The 17,105-nt window shown below is 34.9% G+C and overlaps 1 protein-coding gene across 1 annotated transcript in view; it reads right to left on the bottom strand.

Annotated features, from left to right (window-relative positions):
• The window catches only part of GRSF1 (G-rich RNA sequence binding factor 1), a 32,280-nt gene extending 20,162 nt beyond the window's left edge, over positions 1 to 12,118 (bottom strand). The window contains exon 1 of the mRNA XM_025050561.1: positions 12,089 to 12,118. Within this exon, the coding sequence (XP_024906329.1) occupies positions 12,089 to 12,103 (15 nt within the window). The 5' untranslated portion in view covers positions 12,104 to 12,118. The remainder of the gene's footprint in view (positions 1 to 12,088) is intronic.
• Between the last annotated feature and the right edge of the window lie 4,987 nt (positions 12,119 to 17,105).

The raw sequence follows: 17,105 nt of genomic DNA on the forward strand, positions 1-17,105 counted from the left end.
ATATATATATATACATATTTGCTTCATACCCCATTTTATGTTTGGGTGTTAGTATAAATGAAGCTGCTGGTTTGGATGAGATTGCTTAGACCAAGTTTAGACTGAGGAAAAAGGGCATAAAAATAAGTCTTGAGATACTACAACATTGAATGCCCTATAGAGGAAAATGGACTTGCAAGGAGAGAAAGAAGGAGCAGCAAGAGAGTTAAGAGCAAATGAAAGAAAGGCAACAGTGTTTCTGGAAGGAAAAAGGGAGTATTCAACAGTGTCAAGTCCTTACTAAGATCAGTATTACTCATCAAGTCAGATGAGAACAGGAAAAAATGTATTGGATTTAGTGATATGGGAAGGCTTCAGTACCCATACCTGTTTGGGGTAGTACTAGCAGAGCCTAGAATAAAGCAGAGGTGAGGAAATTAGGGTAGAAGTGCAAATAAAATAAGTTTGTTTTCATAGGTGAAAAAAAGGATAAGGCAGTAAAGGAAGTATAGTTAAAAGTGAGTTTTGTTTTGCTTCGTTTGGATTAAATTGGGTGATACTAGAGCATGTTGAAGTGATGCTGGGTAAAGATTCAGTTGATATTTAATTGAGTAACCAGGACAAAATAGGCATAAAAGAGGATAGGATTCGAAGCTCAGGTACAGAGATTAGCTTTAAATAGGAGAGAGCTCCACCTTTTCTGTAATTAATTAATCAAAGTATATTATTCTAGTGTGCTCATTTAGCATTTATTACAGTACTGTATACAGAGTAGTACTGACAGGGGCTCGACCTACTTCTCTGACAATCATTTCTAAGGTAGGGCTAGTCTAAATTGGTAGAAAGAAACACTAGATTTGGGGGAGCAGAAAGAGAAGGAAGAAGGAAAATAACCATCTCCCTTCACTAGGAAAGAATGTTCAAAAGAAGCCTTCTTAGCTCCAAAGAGCACTCTCATGGAAGGGGATGATTGTTCTGATTACTAATAAATAAATTAAGGAACTCATTTTATTGTCTGTGCCCCTCAGTTCTTAGAGGTGAACATACTTTACTTTTGATATGCAGTGAGGTGGAGTATATCTGAAAGGGTCCCACCTCAGCCTTCTTTGCATTTGAAAGAAACAAAAAAATCATGAACCATGGATGTCAATAAGCCTAGGGTGGCAAAAGGAAAAGGAATTGAAGTCAAGTACCATAAAGAAATGGTACCCATTTGTGTAACCTGTGATTAAGGTGCTATTCATCATCCAAGATTAAAGGAAGAAGTTTATCACATTGAATAAATACAAGAGAACTTCAACAATTGGAGCTACCAGTTACTCCCAAAGGAAGACAAAAGGGTGCATTTTATCACCACTATGACTGCTTCATTTATCTGACAAGAAAAACTGATCTACTGGAGCCACAAGGTCAAAGATTTGTTTGCTGCAGTGATGTGTTACTTAGGGTTAGCTTTATCAGTTGGCCTATATTCACTATTAACAAGTCCATGCTAACCTAATTTTATGTCTCTCTCATTGCATTTGGAAAACCCTTCTGTGAAGGAATGAAATGTAATTATGATCAATCCATATCAGATCAACAAACCTCTAAATACTGTAGCTTCTTCACTTGTTAAAGTTAGCTTGTTAATATTAAAATAGATCTCTAGTAGCTGATTAGTTACTTAAGTAAAATGTACTGTCAAGAAATAGCAATTTAAATAAAAATAAAAAGATTATTTAAAATTAATAGCCCATATTCCCCCCATGACAAATATTTTTAAATGGAAATATTAACTCTATTCCCGAGGGAGTTCTCAGAATGCAGTGTCAACACATTATAAGGAATTGACTTACTCTGGAAAGATGAGGCAGTCACCAAACAATTCTCTGTGGATGTTGAGTTGGTCCTACTTTATAAAGCTCACATTGAGAATATTTAGAAAGCGGAATAATGGGCTATGTCATCCTCTGGCCATATTTACAAAAATAAGGTGGTAGTATTTTTTACCAGCCAGATACTGAGACATCTCATGAACTAGCTTTTCCTAGGAGGGCCAAAGCTAGTGTGCAATCAGAGACCAGGCTCTGAGTATCAACCGACACACAAGATAGAAAATAACCCAGAAATCTTTAATAGGCATCATTATTAATAATCATCTCTTTAAAATATACAAACATCATGTTTTTCAAAAAATTCAAGCCACGCAAGATTATATACAAACATGCACATACATGTGCATGCACATACGTATTGCTTCCAATGCACACGAAGAGTTTAGCTTGCCTCTCACCGCTGTCCTCTAGTCATCCAGTTCTCAAAGACAGAAGCTGTTACCAGTTTCTTGTGTATTCTTTCAGAGATGATCTGTGCAGTGTTTTATCATTTTTAAATTTGATAACTCCAATGTACTTGGGATTTTGACAAGTTTTCCACCTGCTATGAAAGAATATTCTGAAGCAAATGTGTTCCTAAATTAAGAGTAAAAGGAAAAAAGCACAATAGACAAATGAGATCCTGTGTCACAAGAAACAAAGGCTACTAGTGAGGGCGGAGGGAAGGCATGAAAGGAAAAGGTAAGTGTCTTATGATATTTGTAAGAATAATTTCCCCCCATTTAACAACATAGCTTAATTAGGAAAAATGTAAGAATCAGACACTGATAAAATCCACTGTGTGACTTTGGTCATTATCTCTGATTTGTTTTCCTAAATTATAAAAATAGAGATAATATTAACTACCATACCGCATAGAGTTGTGAGGTATCTGACACATAGAAAGAACCTAGTAAGTGGTGATTTACTATTTTCTTAGGCATTGTTTATAGGAAATGGTTTTATATTTTAATTGTTTCTTCCCTCCCCTCTGATTCTGCCTCTGTATTTTTTAAATTGAAATATAATTGACATATAACCACCTCAATATTTATTTGTTAAAAATGTATTTAAGGATTTAAGGCAGCTTCCTCCCCAGGAAAATAAATTTTCCTTGGAAACAAATTCTATGGAATTAGGAAATATCACACTAAAGGTTAAGTTTCTAAGAGGCCTGTTAAAGCATATCCTAGCATATAGAGAAGATATAAAACCTAGTGGTCTAAAGGAAATCAGAGGAATGAGAATTCTCGCTGTAAAAAAGATCTTGGAAATATCTATTATATGTTTAGCCTATTTTCCCCACTACATTTAAAACAAGCCACTGTATCACAATAAAATCTTTATATCTACTTATCTATAGGATACATATATATGAGTGTATGTATCACATATATGTGTATACCTCACACATGTAGATATGTAGACCTACACAGTCTTTTGCCCATAATCAGTATTTAATAAATGTTTATTGAATTAAAATTAGACTTTTTATATATATGTGCGTAGGTTTAGAGTGTAATGCTGATTTTATGAATAACACTTCTATTTGGCTAAGAATTAACAAATGAAAAGCTAATGGTAAATTGGACATTGAATAGGAAAATTTTCTAATAAATATAGAAACATTTTCTAATAATCTTCATATGTATTTTTAATTTGACTACATTTGTAGGCTTCATTTATAACAATAGTGGTTGCTGGAAGTACACATATGGTACTTAATGTATATTTATAACAACAGTGGCTGCTGGAAGTACACATATGGTACCTAATTTATTTGAGGTCTCAAGCAAATATAACATCATTCGTAGGGTGGCATGGGAAATGATTTACTTCATATATAATTCTATTATGATCACTTGTACTTCATTTATACAAAATTAATTATTCTACCTACTACTGTAATCACGAATTAATCCTCAAGATTTTAAGGAGAAAAAGCTTAACAGTAATCCACGAGGCCTACTTTCTAGTTTTTTTTCTTCAAGTAAGAAAATGGCATAGCTGAAATCTAAGCTACTACAAGAACTATTCCTATAAAAACTCAAGAAAGTAATTACATTTTCGCCTCCCTGCCCCCAATTCCTCTTCCATTCCATGCCACGTCTTACAACTTCATGAATGTCTCTCCAGGCTTCCTCTCCATTAAGCATTTGTATGCATTTGTATCTCAAAAGCTTCCCCTCTCCCAAAATGGTCTGGTCCTTTGAGATATTACCCCACAGTTTTGTTTGTTTTTTTCACTCGTTACAATTTCTGTTTTTTCACTCATTACAATTTCTTGAAAACTGACCATGAATCTACCTTATGTTAGATTCTATTTTAGTAAGATAGAAGTCATCTATTCTGAGATCTTTACTTTCAGAAATATCTATTAATCATTCTTTGTACTAGACATTGAGAAATATATAATGAAACTAATCTCCACTTTCAAGGCTCTCACAGTCTAGTAAGGAAAACGGATAAGAAAATCATCAATTATAACACACTGTAATTATTGCTATAAGGAGGTATATCAGGATACCATTGGACTTCAAAAGAAGAACACTTTCACACTCTTATAGATCAAAGATGATTTGAAGAGAGTTGACACCAAAGTTGGATCTTGAAAGAATCAATAAAGTTAGCAAAATGAAGAAGAGAATGCTGTCCTAGGCAGAGAGAATGGTTTTCAGGAAAACCCAGAGATGTAAGAGAGCCTAGAGAATTCAAGAAATTGCAACTGGTTTGTGGCAAGAATACTAACATAATGAGAAGTTTGAGAAGACTGATAGAAATCAGATCATTAAGCCTTATACATGCATCGTAAAGATCGTAAGGAACTTGAACTTTATCTGGAAGATAGTTGGGTGCCCACAGAAGTAGGAAAGTGATATAAGCAGATTTACATTTAGAAATTGGACTCTGGCGTAGTTCGGAGGAAGAATTATAGGAAGACAAGAGATCCGTTATCCAGAGGTAGTTAGGGGCTAATGCAATAATTTACAGGAGAAAAGGGGAGTGCCTAGATCATGAGAGCAATTTCAAGAGCTATTTGGATTGCCTATGGAAATTATTACTATCCTGAAAGTATCCTCTATAAGCCTTATAGCAGCCCTAGGCAGGGACTGCCAGGTAAAGGTCAAACTGAGGGAGCTAACAGACATATATAAAAAGTAACAGACATATATAAAAAGACATATATAAAAAGTAAAGGCTTTGATCTTACTTGTCACAAACAGGAAATACCAGACTCCAAAATTTTGGGGGGCTATGTCAAAGGATCATAAAGTCTTTGAGAGAGAAGAAACTTTTAAGGTTATTGAGAGATTCTAATCCAATGTTTAAATTCCCTTTACAACATCCCTGCCAAGTGGGGATTTAGTCCATGTTAAATAACTCCAATGAGAACAATCCACTATTCCCTAAGAAAGACCTCAAACATTTCCTCTAATTAAAAAAAGAAAAAAACAGTCTACAGCCATGCCACCCTGAATGTGCCCCCTGAATGTGCCCAATCTCCTCTGATCTCAGAAACTAAGCAGAGTCAGACCTGCTTAGTACTTGGATGGGAGACCACCTTGGAATACCAGGTACTGTAGGCACCTGGTATTTTGTTTGTTTAAAAACAAACAAACAAACAAACAAAAAAACCAGGAAGCTTTCTGGGACTTGCAAGTCAAGATTCCAGGTGCAATCCAGGTTTTTCATTGACCTCACTTGCACTCGTTTCCATACTGATGCATAATTTACATGTAGGGCTGACTTTATGGGAAGGTAATAAAAGGAAGCTATTCCTTAAGTAATGTCATTTGGGGGAGTGGGGGCAAGAAGCGAAGCTTCTCTCCTTCCTTAAGGCTTCCACCCCAAGCTATGACAGAGTTTCAAATACCACCATTAGCATTTCTGAAGGAATGGCAAGCTAAACTAAGTCACACTAGGATGTTAATGACATATCAGATAGATTTCATCCTGACTTTGGGGACCCTGGAAGTATAGAACCACCAGCAAAGGAAAGAGCACTAAAAGTGGAAAAGAGAAAACAACAATAAGGCAGGATGAACCAGAAGTACCCAATGGTCTACAGACAGAAATGCTGGATTGATTACATAAGACCTGGAATTTATTCCAAATACTACAATTCTACAACTCCTCCTTATACTACTTGGTCTCAATAGATTTGGAGTAGATTCCTGGGCAATTCAGATATGCAGCTAAATTTAGGAACTGTTAACTGTGAAGACACAACAACAACAAATCCAAGACAACATGACCCCCATCTCACGAGAATATACAGAGTCAATGTCCCTAGTCTGCCTAGGGTCATCTTAGTTTGTTCACACGAAGCTCTTGTTCTAAATTCTCTAAGGTGAAAGTTATGGGGGCAAGTCAATGGCTCATTAGGTGCCTGGTGAAATGTGCCACTGACTTTTTAAAAGTTTCTAAGACTACTTCAACAACAGTAGACTTTCAACGAGCAGAACTATGTTGATGAGTACAGAATAATACATAACACTTTGCCTTTAAAACTTCTTTTGTCAGTTACAATATCTGTGTCTCAGAATGAGAGTTTTATGAATTTGTAACAAATATTAGGTCATTGGGACTCATAATAGGTTTCTGAAGTAAGAGGCAAGTTTTGGCTCTGATTTTTCTTTAGAAAATGGACAAGGGGGTAAAAATGCATTATTATAATTGTGCAGTGACAGAAATGTTCTCACATTATAGTTGAAGCATTCAGATTAAAGATATAAAAACAATAACATTTCTTTAGCAACTTACAGTTCACAAAACTCATTTGCATATTTGATTCTTCTAACAATTCTGTAATATAAGTAGGAGAAGTGCTTGGGTATCAATTTTATAGATGAAGACAAGGCTCAAAGTTTGAGGAATTTTCTCAAGGTGTATAAGAGTATTATAAATTGGTTTTTTTTTTTAACCCAGCTATTAAGCAGAATTTCTTAACATTGTTTTCCGTTTTCTAATTCTAGTAAACTCAATATATTAATTCAGAAATTTTAACAATTTCTGCAAAGACATGTTTAATTACTCCTGGGCACATGTAGTAAAAGTTTGCTAGAGAATCACTTAGGGATAATAATGAAAGGAGCCACTCTTATTTTCACTCCCTTAATTCCCAGACTCGTGAGTCCTGACTATAGGAGAAAGAGCACCACCTATATTATTTTCTGAGAGCATATACTGCATCCTGGAAGATACTGCTTCAACTGCACATGGTATGCCATATGCCACTTAACTGGGCCATAAATGGCCATTCTAGTAAGCCAGTACCTTTAGAAAGAGGAGGGGCAGGGTAAGACTGGTCAATTCTATGAGCACGATCTCATTGCCTTATTAATTTCTACATGAAGACTTCCTTCAGCAGAAATGATGCTATATGGATTATTGCGACAGTGGATAAGCCATTCCATAAATCCATGCATGGATGGTGGTTTGGCATAAACTTTATGTGCAGAGAAAGAAAATACAGGAGAGTGTTTATTTCAGTGAGAATAAATGCTGCCCTCCCCTCACGAAGGAAGTGACTCAACGTAATAAACCTGCCCCCAGGTGAGTGACAGATCCCTCTCAGGGAATGGTTCTGTATAGGGGGCTCAGTTTTGGTTTACCCTAGCAACAAAATCACATCTGGAACAGTGGCTACAATTGGAATCCCTATCTAAGTTTATAATAATTCACTGTCATTCTCTAAGATTTGTCTTCTACAGGCCAAATTATTTGATTTGAATGGGGATGTGGTAGGAATCACCACGCCTGCATCTTTCAAGCCTTTGATGGTGGCACTAATTGCTGCACTCTCTCCAGGGATGTAGTATGCATTTTAATTTACTATATTCATAGGTAAATGTAGTTTTAGTGGCTTCCAATTGGCCTTTTCTATCATAATAGTAAATTCCAGAAAATTACCATGAATCATTATTGTTATTTCATTTCCACCAGATAGATCCAAATTAGCCAATGATTCTATAGCATCACTCAAATTCTATTAGGTTAGTGAGTCTACCTTTTCAGTGTAAACTGTACATTTCTTTAGTTACAATTCCTCCCTGCATCTTATTAAAATGTTTACTCTATCTTTGAATTGTGTGTTAAAACAAATTATAAGTTCATTATTAAGATTATAAGGTATTGTCTTAGCCCAGTAGTCAATCTTAGCATGACTCTTAGTGGGACGATGAAATATAATGTGTTTGCTAATGTGACACAAGGTGAAAAATACAACATCACTTGTATTCTAGCGAAAAATGTTTAACTTGAATCTATGTAAGCTTTTATATTGAACTTTCAATATACAAGAAATATAGTGGTAGAAGAACAAGCTAAATGACTTCACAAGGAAGCCATCTAACTATTCAGAATGCAGAACATTCTATGGAACAGTTAATCACTATAGCAAGTTAGTGTCATGAGGGAAAAAAGGTGACAGTTCCAGATATGAAGAGTGTGTCAAATACCCCTTCTGCACTCTTTCAAAGTCGCCTTTGGCCACCTGTTCTGGCCCAGACCAACATCTGTAGAGAGCAGCTCTGTACGAACACCTACATCAGAACCATCTCATGTGGCTACCATTCTATACCACCCGGCCTTTGCTGGCGCTTCTCAGCTCTCGCCTCCTGCCCAGAGTTTTCCTCTGATGATGAGGCATGATATGCTTTAGCCTGTTGGGTGCCATGCATTTGTAACCCAGAAATAAGGGGAGGTAGTACTCCATGGGTCAAATCTTTGGCCAATAGAAAACAAGAACTTGCAGATAAATCCTCTTTTTTCCCCCATGGGCTTTCCTGAAACACTTTTGTTCATGTAACCTCCCAGAAGATGGTCGCAGAGGAACGAGCAATCGCCCTTGATAAAAATGGTGGTCGGTTTAGCAAGGCACTCTCAAATTCATCCTGTTTCCCTGCCTCATTTCTTTTTCCCTCATTCTTGCTTCCCTAGGATTGCACTTTCTTATAAAGTAGTAACATATAAACTTCTGCTTCAGGCTCTGCTTTCTCACTAAGGCAAAGAGACATAAGGTACCTAACAACCAGATGCAATATATGGCCCTGATGTAGACATTCCAGCTTTAAAAAGATTTTGGGAAATAATTGGCAAAAAAAATGTATATAGGCTGGATTTTAGATGGTACTGAGGAATTAATTTTTAGATGTGATCATATTATACAGAAAATATTTTTTAGCACTATATACTGCGGTACTTAGAAGTAGAATGATATAGTTTAATTCACTTTAAAATACTTCCACTTGGAAAAAAATAAAGTGAATTAAGAGTGAAAAATTACAAGATGATTCTTTCTCTATGGCTTTGTGAGGCTAGGCTAATGATATTAATCAGGGTCAAATTGTAATTAAAAAAACAGGAGGCCAATAATTGATGAAAAATAAATAAGATAATGCTAATTTTTATATATTTTACAGCTTTTCAGTTATATATTATAAGTCACAAATTAAGGAAAAATTTAGAAATTAAAGTTATTTTTCACATATATACACACACATATGTATTTATCTATCTATATATCTATATAAATATAATATTATCTGGAGCCCAGATAATTAAAGTGGCATACACAGTTATATCATAAATTTATAGAGAGGTAAGTGACTAAGTAATATTCATTTAGTTTTCCATAGGACCACACTTCCTTCTCTTGGACATAATACTATCAAAACTCTAAACAAAAACTAGAAAGAAAAAGGAACTAATCTAAACATACCACACTCATCTTTTCCCCTTTCACTTCTCATTTTCTCACCTTTTACTGCCAGTTGGTAAGGTCACAATTTTATTAATGTAAAATTGTGTACTTTACAGATATTTCAGCAGAAAGTGAGTTTAGATAATACAAAATGAGTAAGTCTTTTGTTTTCTTTTGGGGAAACTAATGTAAGCCAGTGAGCAGGGGTAAAGGTTTATTACTGCCTAAATCATGTCTGATTAGTGCTTAGTTACAAAATTTACATTTTTATCAGAATGAAAAGTAATAACCAGTTCAGAGTTCAAAGGAACAAGTACCTCAGCAATCTGTCTGAAGCTTATAAAGCATGAAAATGGGCACTTTTTTTTCCTTATTAGAATGCGTTTATTACTTCCTTATTCTTTCCCCCAAAGGAACACTGTTGTATAACTTTTGTTTATACAGAGACATGAAAATATAACTATGAGCACCCTCTTTTGGATTCAGAGTTTAGAGGCTTGCCTTGGAAATGAAGTTAGGTTGCTCTCCGTAAGCCTTAGTGTATTGACCAACAGATAGTGCTTTACAGATGGAATTGTTTTTTCTTTTTAATATTTGTATAGGCATCTTTTTAGACTTGGACACTTTCCGAATTTATAAAAACTAGAAGAAAAAAGAAAACAGGAAAATATTTTTCTTTAAAGCACTACTTTAAGAACCTCGGCCACAAAGAAATAGGAAGCACTTCTACCTATTTAATTATAATGGCAGTTACTATTTATTGTGCACTTATTCTCATAACAACCCTACAAGTTAAATATTAATCCCATTAGTTGCACTGGAAAACTAAGATGCAGTGAAATTAAGTGACATGACCCAAGCCCCATAGTTGGTAGAGTAGAGCAAGGACTTAAGCCAGATTTCTCACTCCAAAGCTTATTCTCTTCACACTATACTACATCCTAACACATGGGATTATGTTCTTTATTCTGTTCTCAGAACATGAATGGCTCTGGTATTGCATGACATAATTTCATTCTTAAAAAGATTTAATAAGGAAGGTAATGAAAATAGTAAAAATTAAAATGTTTTCCAAGCACTTTCAAACTTTAACAAGAATTTTGAGTTTCATACATTTGTAGTGTTTACTTCATCCATATTTTCATTCTTCAAGGTCAATTGAGGAGAATGATAACAATTGTTGAGAACTTAATTCTAATGAGAATAATACCTATGCATAAGGTATGAAAATCCGCAGCTCCCTAAACAGATATCAGCAACTATTAGGTATTGACTTTTAAAACTTTGTAATATGAAAAAGCTAAAACATATGCAAAATGTTCAACAATTAACAACTTATGATCAATCTTGTTTCATTTTTCACATATTCCTACTTCTTCCCTCACCACCCATGACCAAATCATCTTAGAGCAAATTCCTAGATAATTTTATTAGCTGTAAGAGTGAATCTTTTCCAAATTAAAAAATTAGCAAGAATATCCCAATGCATATCATTGATTAAACAACACATTTTATGAAACCCAAGGTTTCAGCTTCAAGGTGTTCATAATTTTTTCCTATTTTCTCAAAGTCTGGAGGCTTATTTCTTGAGGAATGTCTTTCCTGGAGCTACTACAACAAATAACTCTGAGCAACAATTTTAACCACACCTCAATTTTCAGAGCAGTAACTGATGGTGATTCTTTACTAATAACACTGTGAAGTTTTTGCTAGGCTACCTGTTGGACTGTTGCAGCTAATCGTTACCAATTTGTCTGAGTTCTGGCCAATAGAGGGTGAGCAGAAGTAATTTCTCTCATTACCAAGTCTTTTCCTTAAATAAATTGGCATACTGTCAACTTGTCCTTCTGGTTGGGATATGAAAGTGATGGTGGAAACAAGAGCACCAGATTGGACCCAGAGACAAAAGCTATATGTTAAAGATGGAAGAGCTTCTTTACCAGCCCAGAAACACCTACCTCTGGACTAGGTGGAAGAGATATAAATGGCTCTTTTCTTTAGCCACGGTATTTTAGCTCTTTTTGTTACAACATGCGTAGATATAATTATAGATATAATTAACTAATATATCTATAAGATGTAAAGACTAAAACCAAATGATTAGTTTTTAAAAAAAATTTTATAAGCACTTTTAATGTTTACATAAGAAGACCCATAATATCTAAGATCTTCAAGCACAGTGATTGTGCCTTATCATTTTTGTACTCCTAGAGATATACAAGTAGCTTAATACATACAATCAAGGATTGTTGGGCCTCCCTTAAATTTCTTTACCAACATCTTGTTAAGTCTTATAATGTGGACTAATCTCATGCTTATATCATTTCTTTCAAAAGAGAAACTAGTAGCCAGAGATGGCAGCAATGGCTTCCCTAAGATCATGTGCAAAAACAGAACTGAATTAGGAAAAAATGCCTGCTCCAGGTCTACCGCTGTTCCTTTACCACTGTTCTATAAACAGTCTTTGACAATAAAACCAAAAATCACTCTCATCTGATAAAACAATAGAAAATATGCATGGCTACTCAATTCCAGTGCCTGACCTTACCTGGTTCTTCGTCATCTGACTGCTATGAGTCGATATTTTTAGAAACGTGAAATTTTCCATTTGAAATTTAGTTTCATTTGCCTAGACATGAATAAAAGATAGAGTTTGAGTTGCAGTAATATTGATACACTCCATCAATACAATACATGATTTTGTGAAAGCAATCTTGATATTAACTAATAGTAATGCCATTCCATTTTTAAAATCAAGGTGGTATTTCTTTCAGGCAGCTAAATAGGAACTTACAGTTTCATATTTAATACTAGCTGTGGTCCTCATTTTTCATTGACTTACTAAGCTGTTTTAGAAAGTAAAATTGAGATCGATGTTTGGGAGGGCTAATCCTAAGTAGACAAAACTCAGTTGATTATTGCTTGAGTTACTTGTCAATTTTTTCAACAGTAAAACTCACATATTGAGTAGATATTATTACAAATTACACTATTTAGCAAAAGAATAGAATTCTATTAAATATATTGAAAAGTAAATGACCTGTTTTTCTCTTTTCAGTGTACCATTTGATAAGACGACTAATTTTGTCACAAAAGAGAAATTCCGTTTTTGTTTTGCTTATATTTTATTATTTATAATAAACAAAGTATATTGGGTAATTTTTAAAGCCAGCAACTATAAACCATATATTTTGTTTAAGACAACTATAATAATTCATGTTTGCTGGGTCAAGTCATGACAATAAACTGCTTTTTGCAGAAATAAACCACTTCTAAGATATAATATTTTTCCATATAATCAGAGCATTAATTATTAAGGAAACTTTGATTAATTTCTTTTAGTGTCTAAATATATGAAATAGCTGTTGTAACACTGAAAATGGACTTTAAGAGCACAAAGCCACAGGTAAGAGAAACAGTTTACCATTATTTCATAATAAGCTGAGTATAGAGCCATAGCTTCTGATGCCATCCTAAAAAGTGGGCTAGTATAGTGTCTTCCAAGAATTTTAACCCTGTCTTTTTTTTAAAAAATTAATCTCAGAACTTACTAAATACTGTAAAATAGATAAGTAAGGAGTTTCCCTTTGTGGTCAATATGTCTGGGGGTAGGGATGGAAGCAGTTTCCACCCAACAGGTTCTTCCTCTAACAAGTGTTTCTGAAAATCTATTCCCCCTATCCTATCTACCAGAATGAAATCTACATGAATCAGCACTGCTGTTCTTCTTCCAGCCAAAGGTTAAGAAGATACTGTATCATATGTGGAGTACTGGGGCTCATGAATAACAGTTGGCTGAAATTTTTCCCACTCCACTTCCATCATCTGTTGAGAAAATTTGGTTCACTTGAAATAGTATTGTTTGAATACCAATTAGACATCCTTTGTTATCTGTGCTTATGTTTTAGACAAAACAAACAAACAAACAAACAAACAAAAACCATCAACAATCCAGCCATTTATCCATGAGGACAAAGTAAATGCTTTATTTTCATAGTGTAGAAAAGTGAATTAAAAATTGAATATCAGCTCTGATGGTATGAAGAAATAACCTAAATCAGCAAGAGACAAGTAAATTATACTTTGAGATTTGAGAATCAAAATGGGAGAATCATAACATAGTAGTAAAAATTTATCTTATTTTAGTAAAATCTTTCATTACAGCTTCTTAAAAATCCCCTTTAAAATCCCCCATGGTTCACCACTGCTAATCAGATCAAGTTTAGATTACCCAGGCTACAAAATAGATCTTGGTTTGGTTCCAGCCAGATCTGAATAGCTTCAATCCTTACTGATCTGTTCTACACACTTATGCTCCAGCAGCACATTAGAAGACTCTTCTTATAATTTTCTTCTTTTCACATTATAAAAGGAAAACACAGTCCATAAGAAAATGCTGAAAAGAAAAAAATTAAAATTATTTTTATAATCTTACCAGTTAGCAAAATGGTTTTACTTTGAAAATTAAGATATGGAGTCACAAACCAATGAATGTAGGCAGCCTCTAGAAGCTAGAAAATACAAGGAAATAGATTCTCCCCTAGAGGCTCCAGAAGGAACATAGCCCTGGTGACACTTTAGCCCTTCACTTTAGTTCAGTGAGACCCATTTTGGACTTCTGACCTTCGGACTGTAAAACAATAAATGTGTGTTCCTTTAAGCCACCAGGTTTGTGGCAATTTGTGAGAGCAGGAATAAGAAACTAATATAATACCTTATGAAATTTAAAGTACAGCAGAAAAGCAAAATATATGCTTATTTTGAAATTTATTTCAGCACTAAAATCCAATAATTAAATTTGGCTTCATATTTTTTGTGGCCTCATATTTGCATATTTGGGAAGTCTCACATTCCTATAGAAATTGTATAGGCAGTATTTTATCATGGTCTTGTATTATAAATTTAAAATAAAATCTAATTATATAATGAGGCTGCACATCAACAAATGTTACCTCAATGGAGATAGGAACCATATTTGATTTTATTTACTACTATACAGAGTATTGGGTACATGTTAAGTACTTAATAAATATGCTTAGAATGAACTGAAATCAGGTTCTTAAACATTCTTCTGAAAAAAACTACGTAATACCCATGCACAGGTAATTACTGTGCTCTTTTGATTAGTAGAGAGAAGTGGGCTTTTCTCTACTGCCAAAGATGTAGGTGCATCTAAGCTCTCTGGCCCTTTTTGTGATACATGCATACACAAGAATAAATGATAAAAAGAAAAAAAGTTGTACTACAGAAAAGAAATGCTTAATGAAAGAATAAATCCTTCAAAAGGGCAATTACAAACAAGTATTTTAGAGCTCAGCAGCTTTTCTAAAGCTGTGATCTTCTCTCCTTTGGCAAGGCATATCCATTTATCATTTCAGCCATTTAATGCTGTTGAAGCAGTTTTATAGTATAGACATGCAGTGGTAGGCTCACTGAGCGGACCAGCGTGTCACTCCTTCAGGTGGATGAGTGCTAGCACTGAAAAATGTATTATAGCTTCCAGATTATTGCCATTCCAATGCCTCGCTGACTACTCAGAGAATCTTATTTTCAAGTCACTTGCATGAGCTAACACAAATAAAGCTATGTGAGAAGAAGCATTTTTCTGGGACTCTTACTAAATAAAATATGATAAAGAATCAAGAAATAAACAGAAAAAAATATTTTCTCACAAAAGATGTTACAGAATCTATGGATACTCATTCATTTCCTCCTAATTTTAGATGTAGTGCCAATAAGTTACTTACCTGGTATCCAGCATAGATAAGTAGTGAATTAGCAGCAGCAAGATGGCACTGCACGCTAACAAGAAAATAGCACCAAAAAAAAAAAGCTATAAGAAGCCATAAAGCATGGGCATTAGGAGCCAGCAGGAGATCATAGCAAAATTATCTGTGTAGCATAATAATTGCCCTTTTGAAGCATTTGTTCTTTCATTGGGACACCGATTCCATTTCAATAAATCTGATTCAAATATCAGCTTTACCACGTACTGGTGATCTCAGTTTCCCTATTGATACAATGGAGATAACAATAGTACTTACCACATAGTGGAAAGTATCAAATTAGATAAAGCAAGTGAAAAACAAAAACATACAAAAAAAACCCCCAGTACTTGGACATAGTAAATGTTAGTTTTTCTTTTATTAATTTTATCATGATTACGACCATTTACAAGTCATGTAATCTTAGGAAAGTTACTCAATTTCTCTGAAACTCATTACCCCAGCTCGCCACATATGGCTGTAACAAAAATCAACTAAGGAAATATAAGTAGAAGCTATTTTTAATCTGTCAAATATTAAATATATTTCTAAAGGAACCGTTACTGTTGGGACAATCTGAACTGTGGCACTGCCCGGGTAACACTGGAGTTTCTCGGTTCTTTTCACTGTGGCAGAGACGATTCCATCACAGTGAGATTTAGAAGTAAGATTTATTAAAAGTATATTTTAGAAGGAGATGGGCCACACTAAGGAAGGCTGTAGCCCTGTGGAATTAGAGAGGTGAAAAGACAACAGAGTATACTCTAAGGGAGGAATTGGTTTTCAGAGAAGAGGGCTGTAACAATTCAGAATTGAAAAGGTCTGTATTATATTAGGGCCGCAATGGATGCTTACAAAGGCATTCCTAAGTGATTGGCATGTGAGGTCATTTTGACAGACACTTGGCTGCTATATAGTCTTTGCCTAATACACATGTGCTGCCCCAGAATTCAGTCTGTTATAATTAGATTCATGAACTTCCTGGCATAAACATGGTATTATAATGAGGCTGAGGCTGTGGGCAGGTTAGGGTAGTACCTTCTGCTCAAGTGTCTGTGGCCAGACTAAACCAGCTATAGGTTTATGGCCCTCCAGTCCTTTGTCTCTCAGGATGCAGGAGTGATCGATTCTTTAACTACAAATGGGGTGTTCCTTGGGCGGTCTCTGGGCTATCTCTCGTCTGGGCTTCCATTCCTTTGTTCCCCTGTTGTTCACATCTGTCTACCTACCTACCAGAACAAATCATCCTATTCCCTTTTGTAACCTGAAAGAGCTATACTGAAATGGAACAAAAAAGTAAAAATAAAAATAAAAAAGGTGGTAGTAGTCATAATTATCTTAAATCAGCAAAACTGCATTTACCTAATTTCATTCAGTCAATAATATTTATTAAGGAGCCTTGATATGCTGTGTGCTGGACCAAGCCCTGTTGGTCTTATTCTCCTCTTCTCAGTCTGATATAGAATAATTCAAATACTTCAAACACGAATACTATAATGGACTGTGGAAGTAGGAAAGGAAGTACTATGAGGGGATAAATCAGAGAAATTATAGTTGAATTAAGTGGGTATTAAAAGCCCAAAAGGTATTGCCACTCTTTATGGGGAAGAAAATATTCTAGATGGGCATGGAGGAGTAAAAAGGCATGGAATGTTTGGGAAACTATGAAAAATACAAGTATGTACTGGTGAGGAAGTGAACAAGAGAGACACTGACAAAAAGGAAGGAAGGAAGGAAGGGAGGAAGGGAGGAAGGGAGGAAGGGAGGAAGGGAGGAAGGGAGGAAGGGAGGAAGGGAGGA

The sequence above is a fragment of the Pteropus alecto genome, unplaced genomic scaffold, assembly GCF_000325575.1.
Source record: "Pteropus alecto unplaced genomic scaffold, ASM32557v1 scaffold237, whole genome shotgun sequence".
NCBI lineage: Eukaryota > Metazoa > Chordata > Mammalia > Chiroptera > Pteropodidae > Pteropus > Pteropus alecto.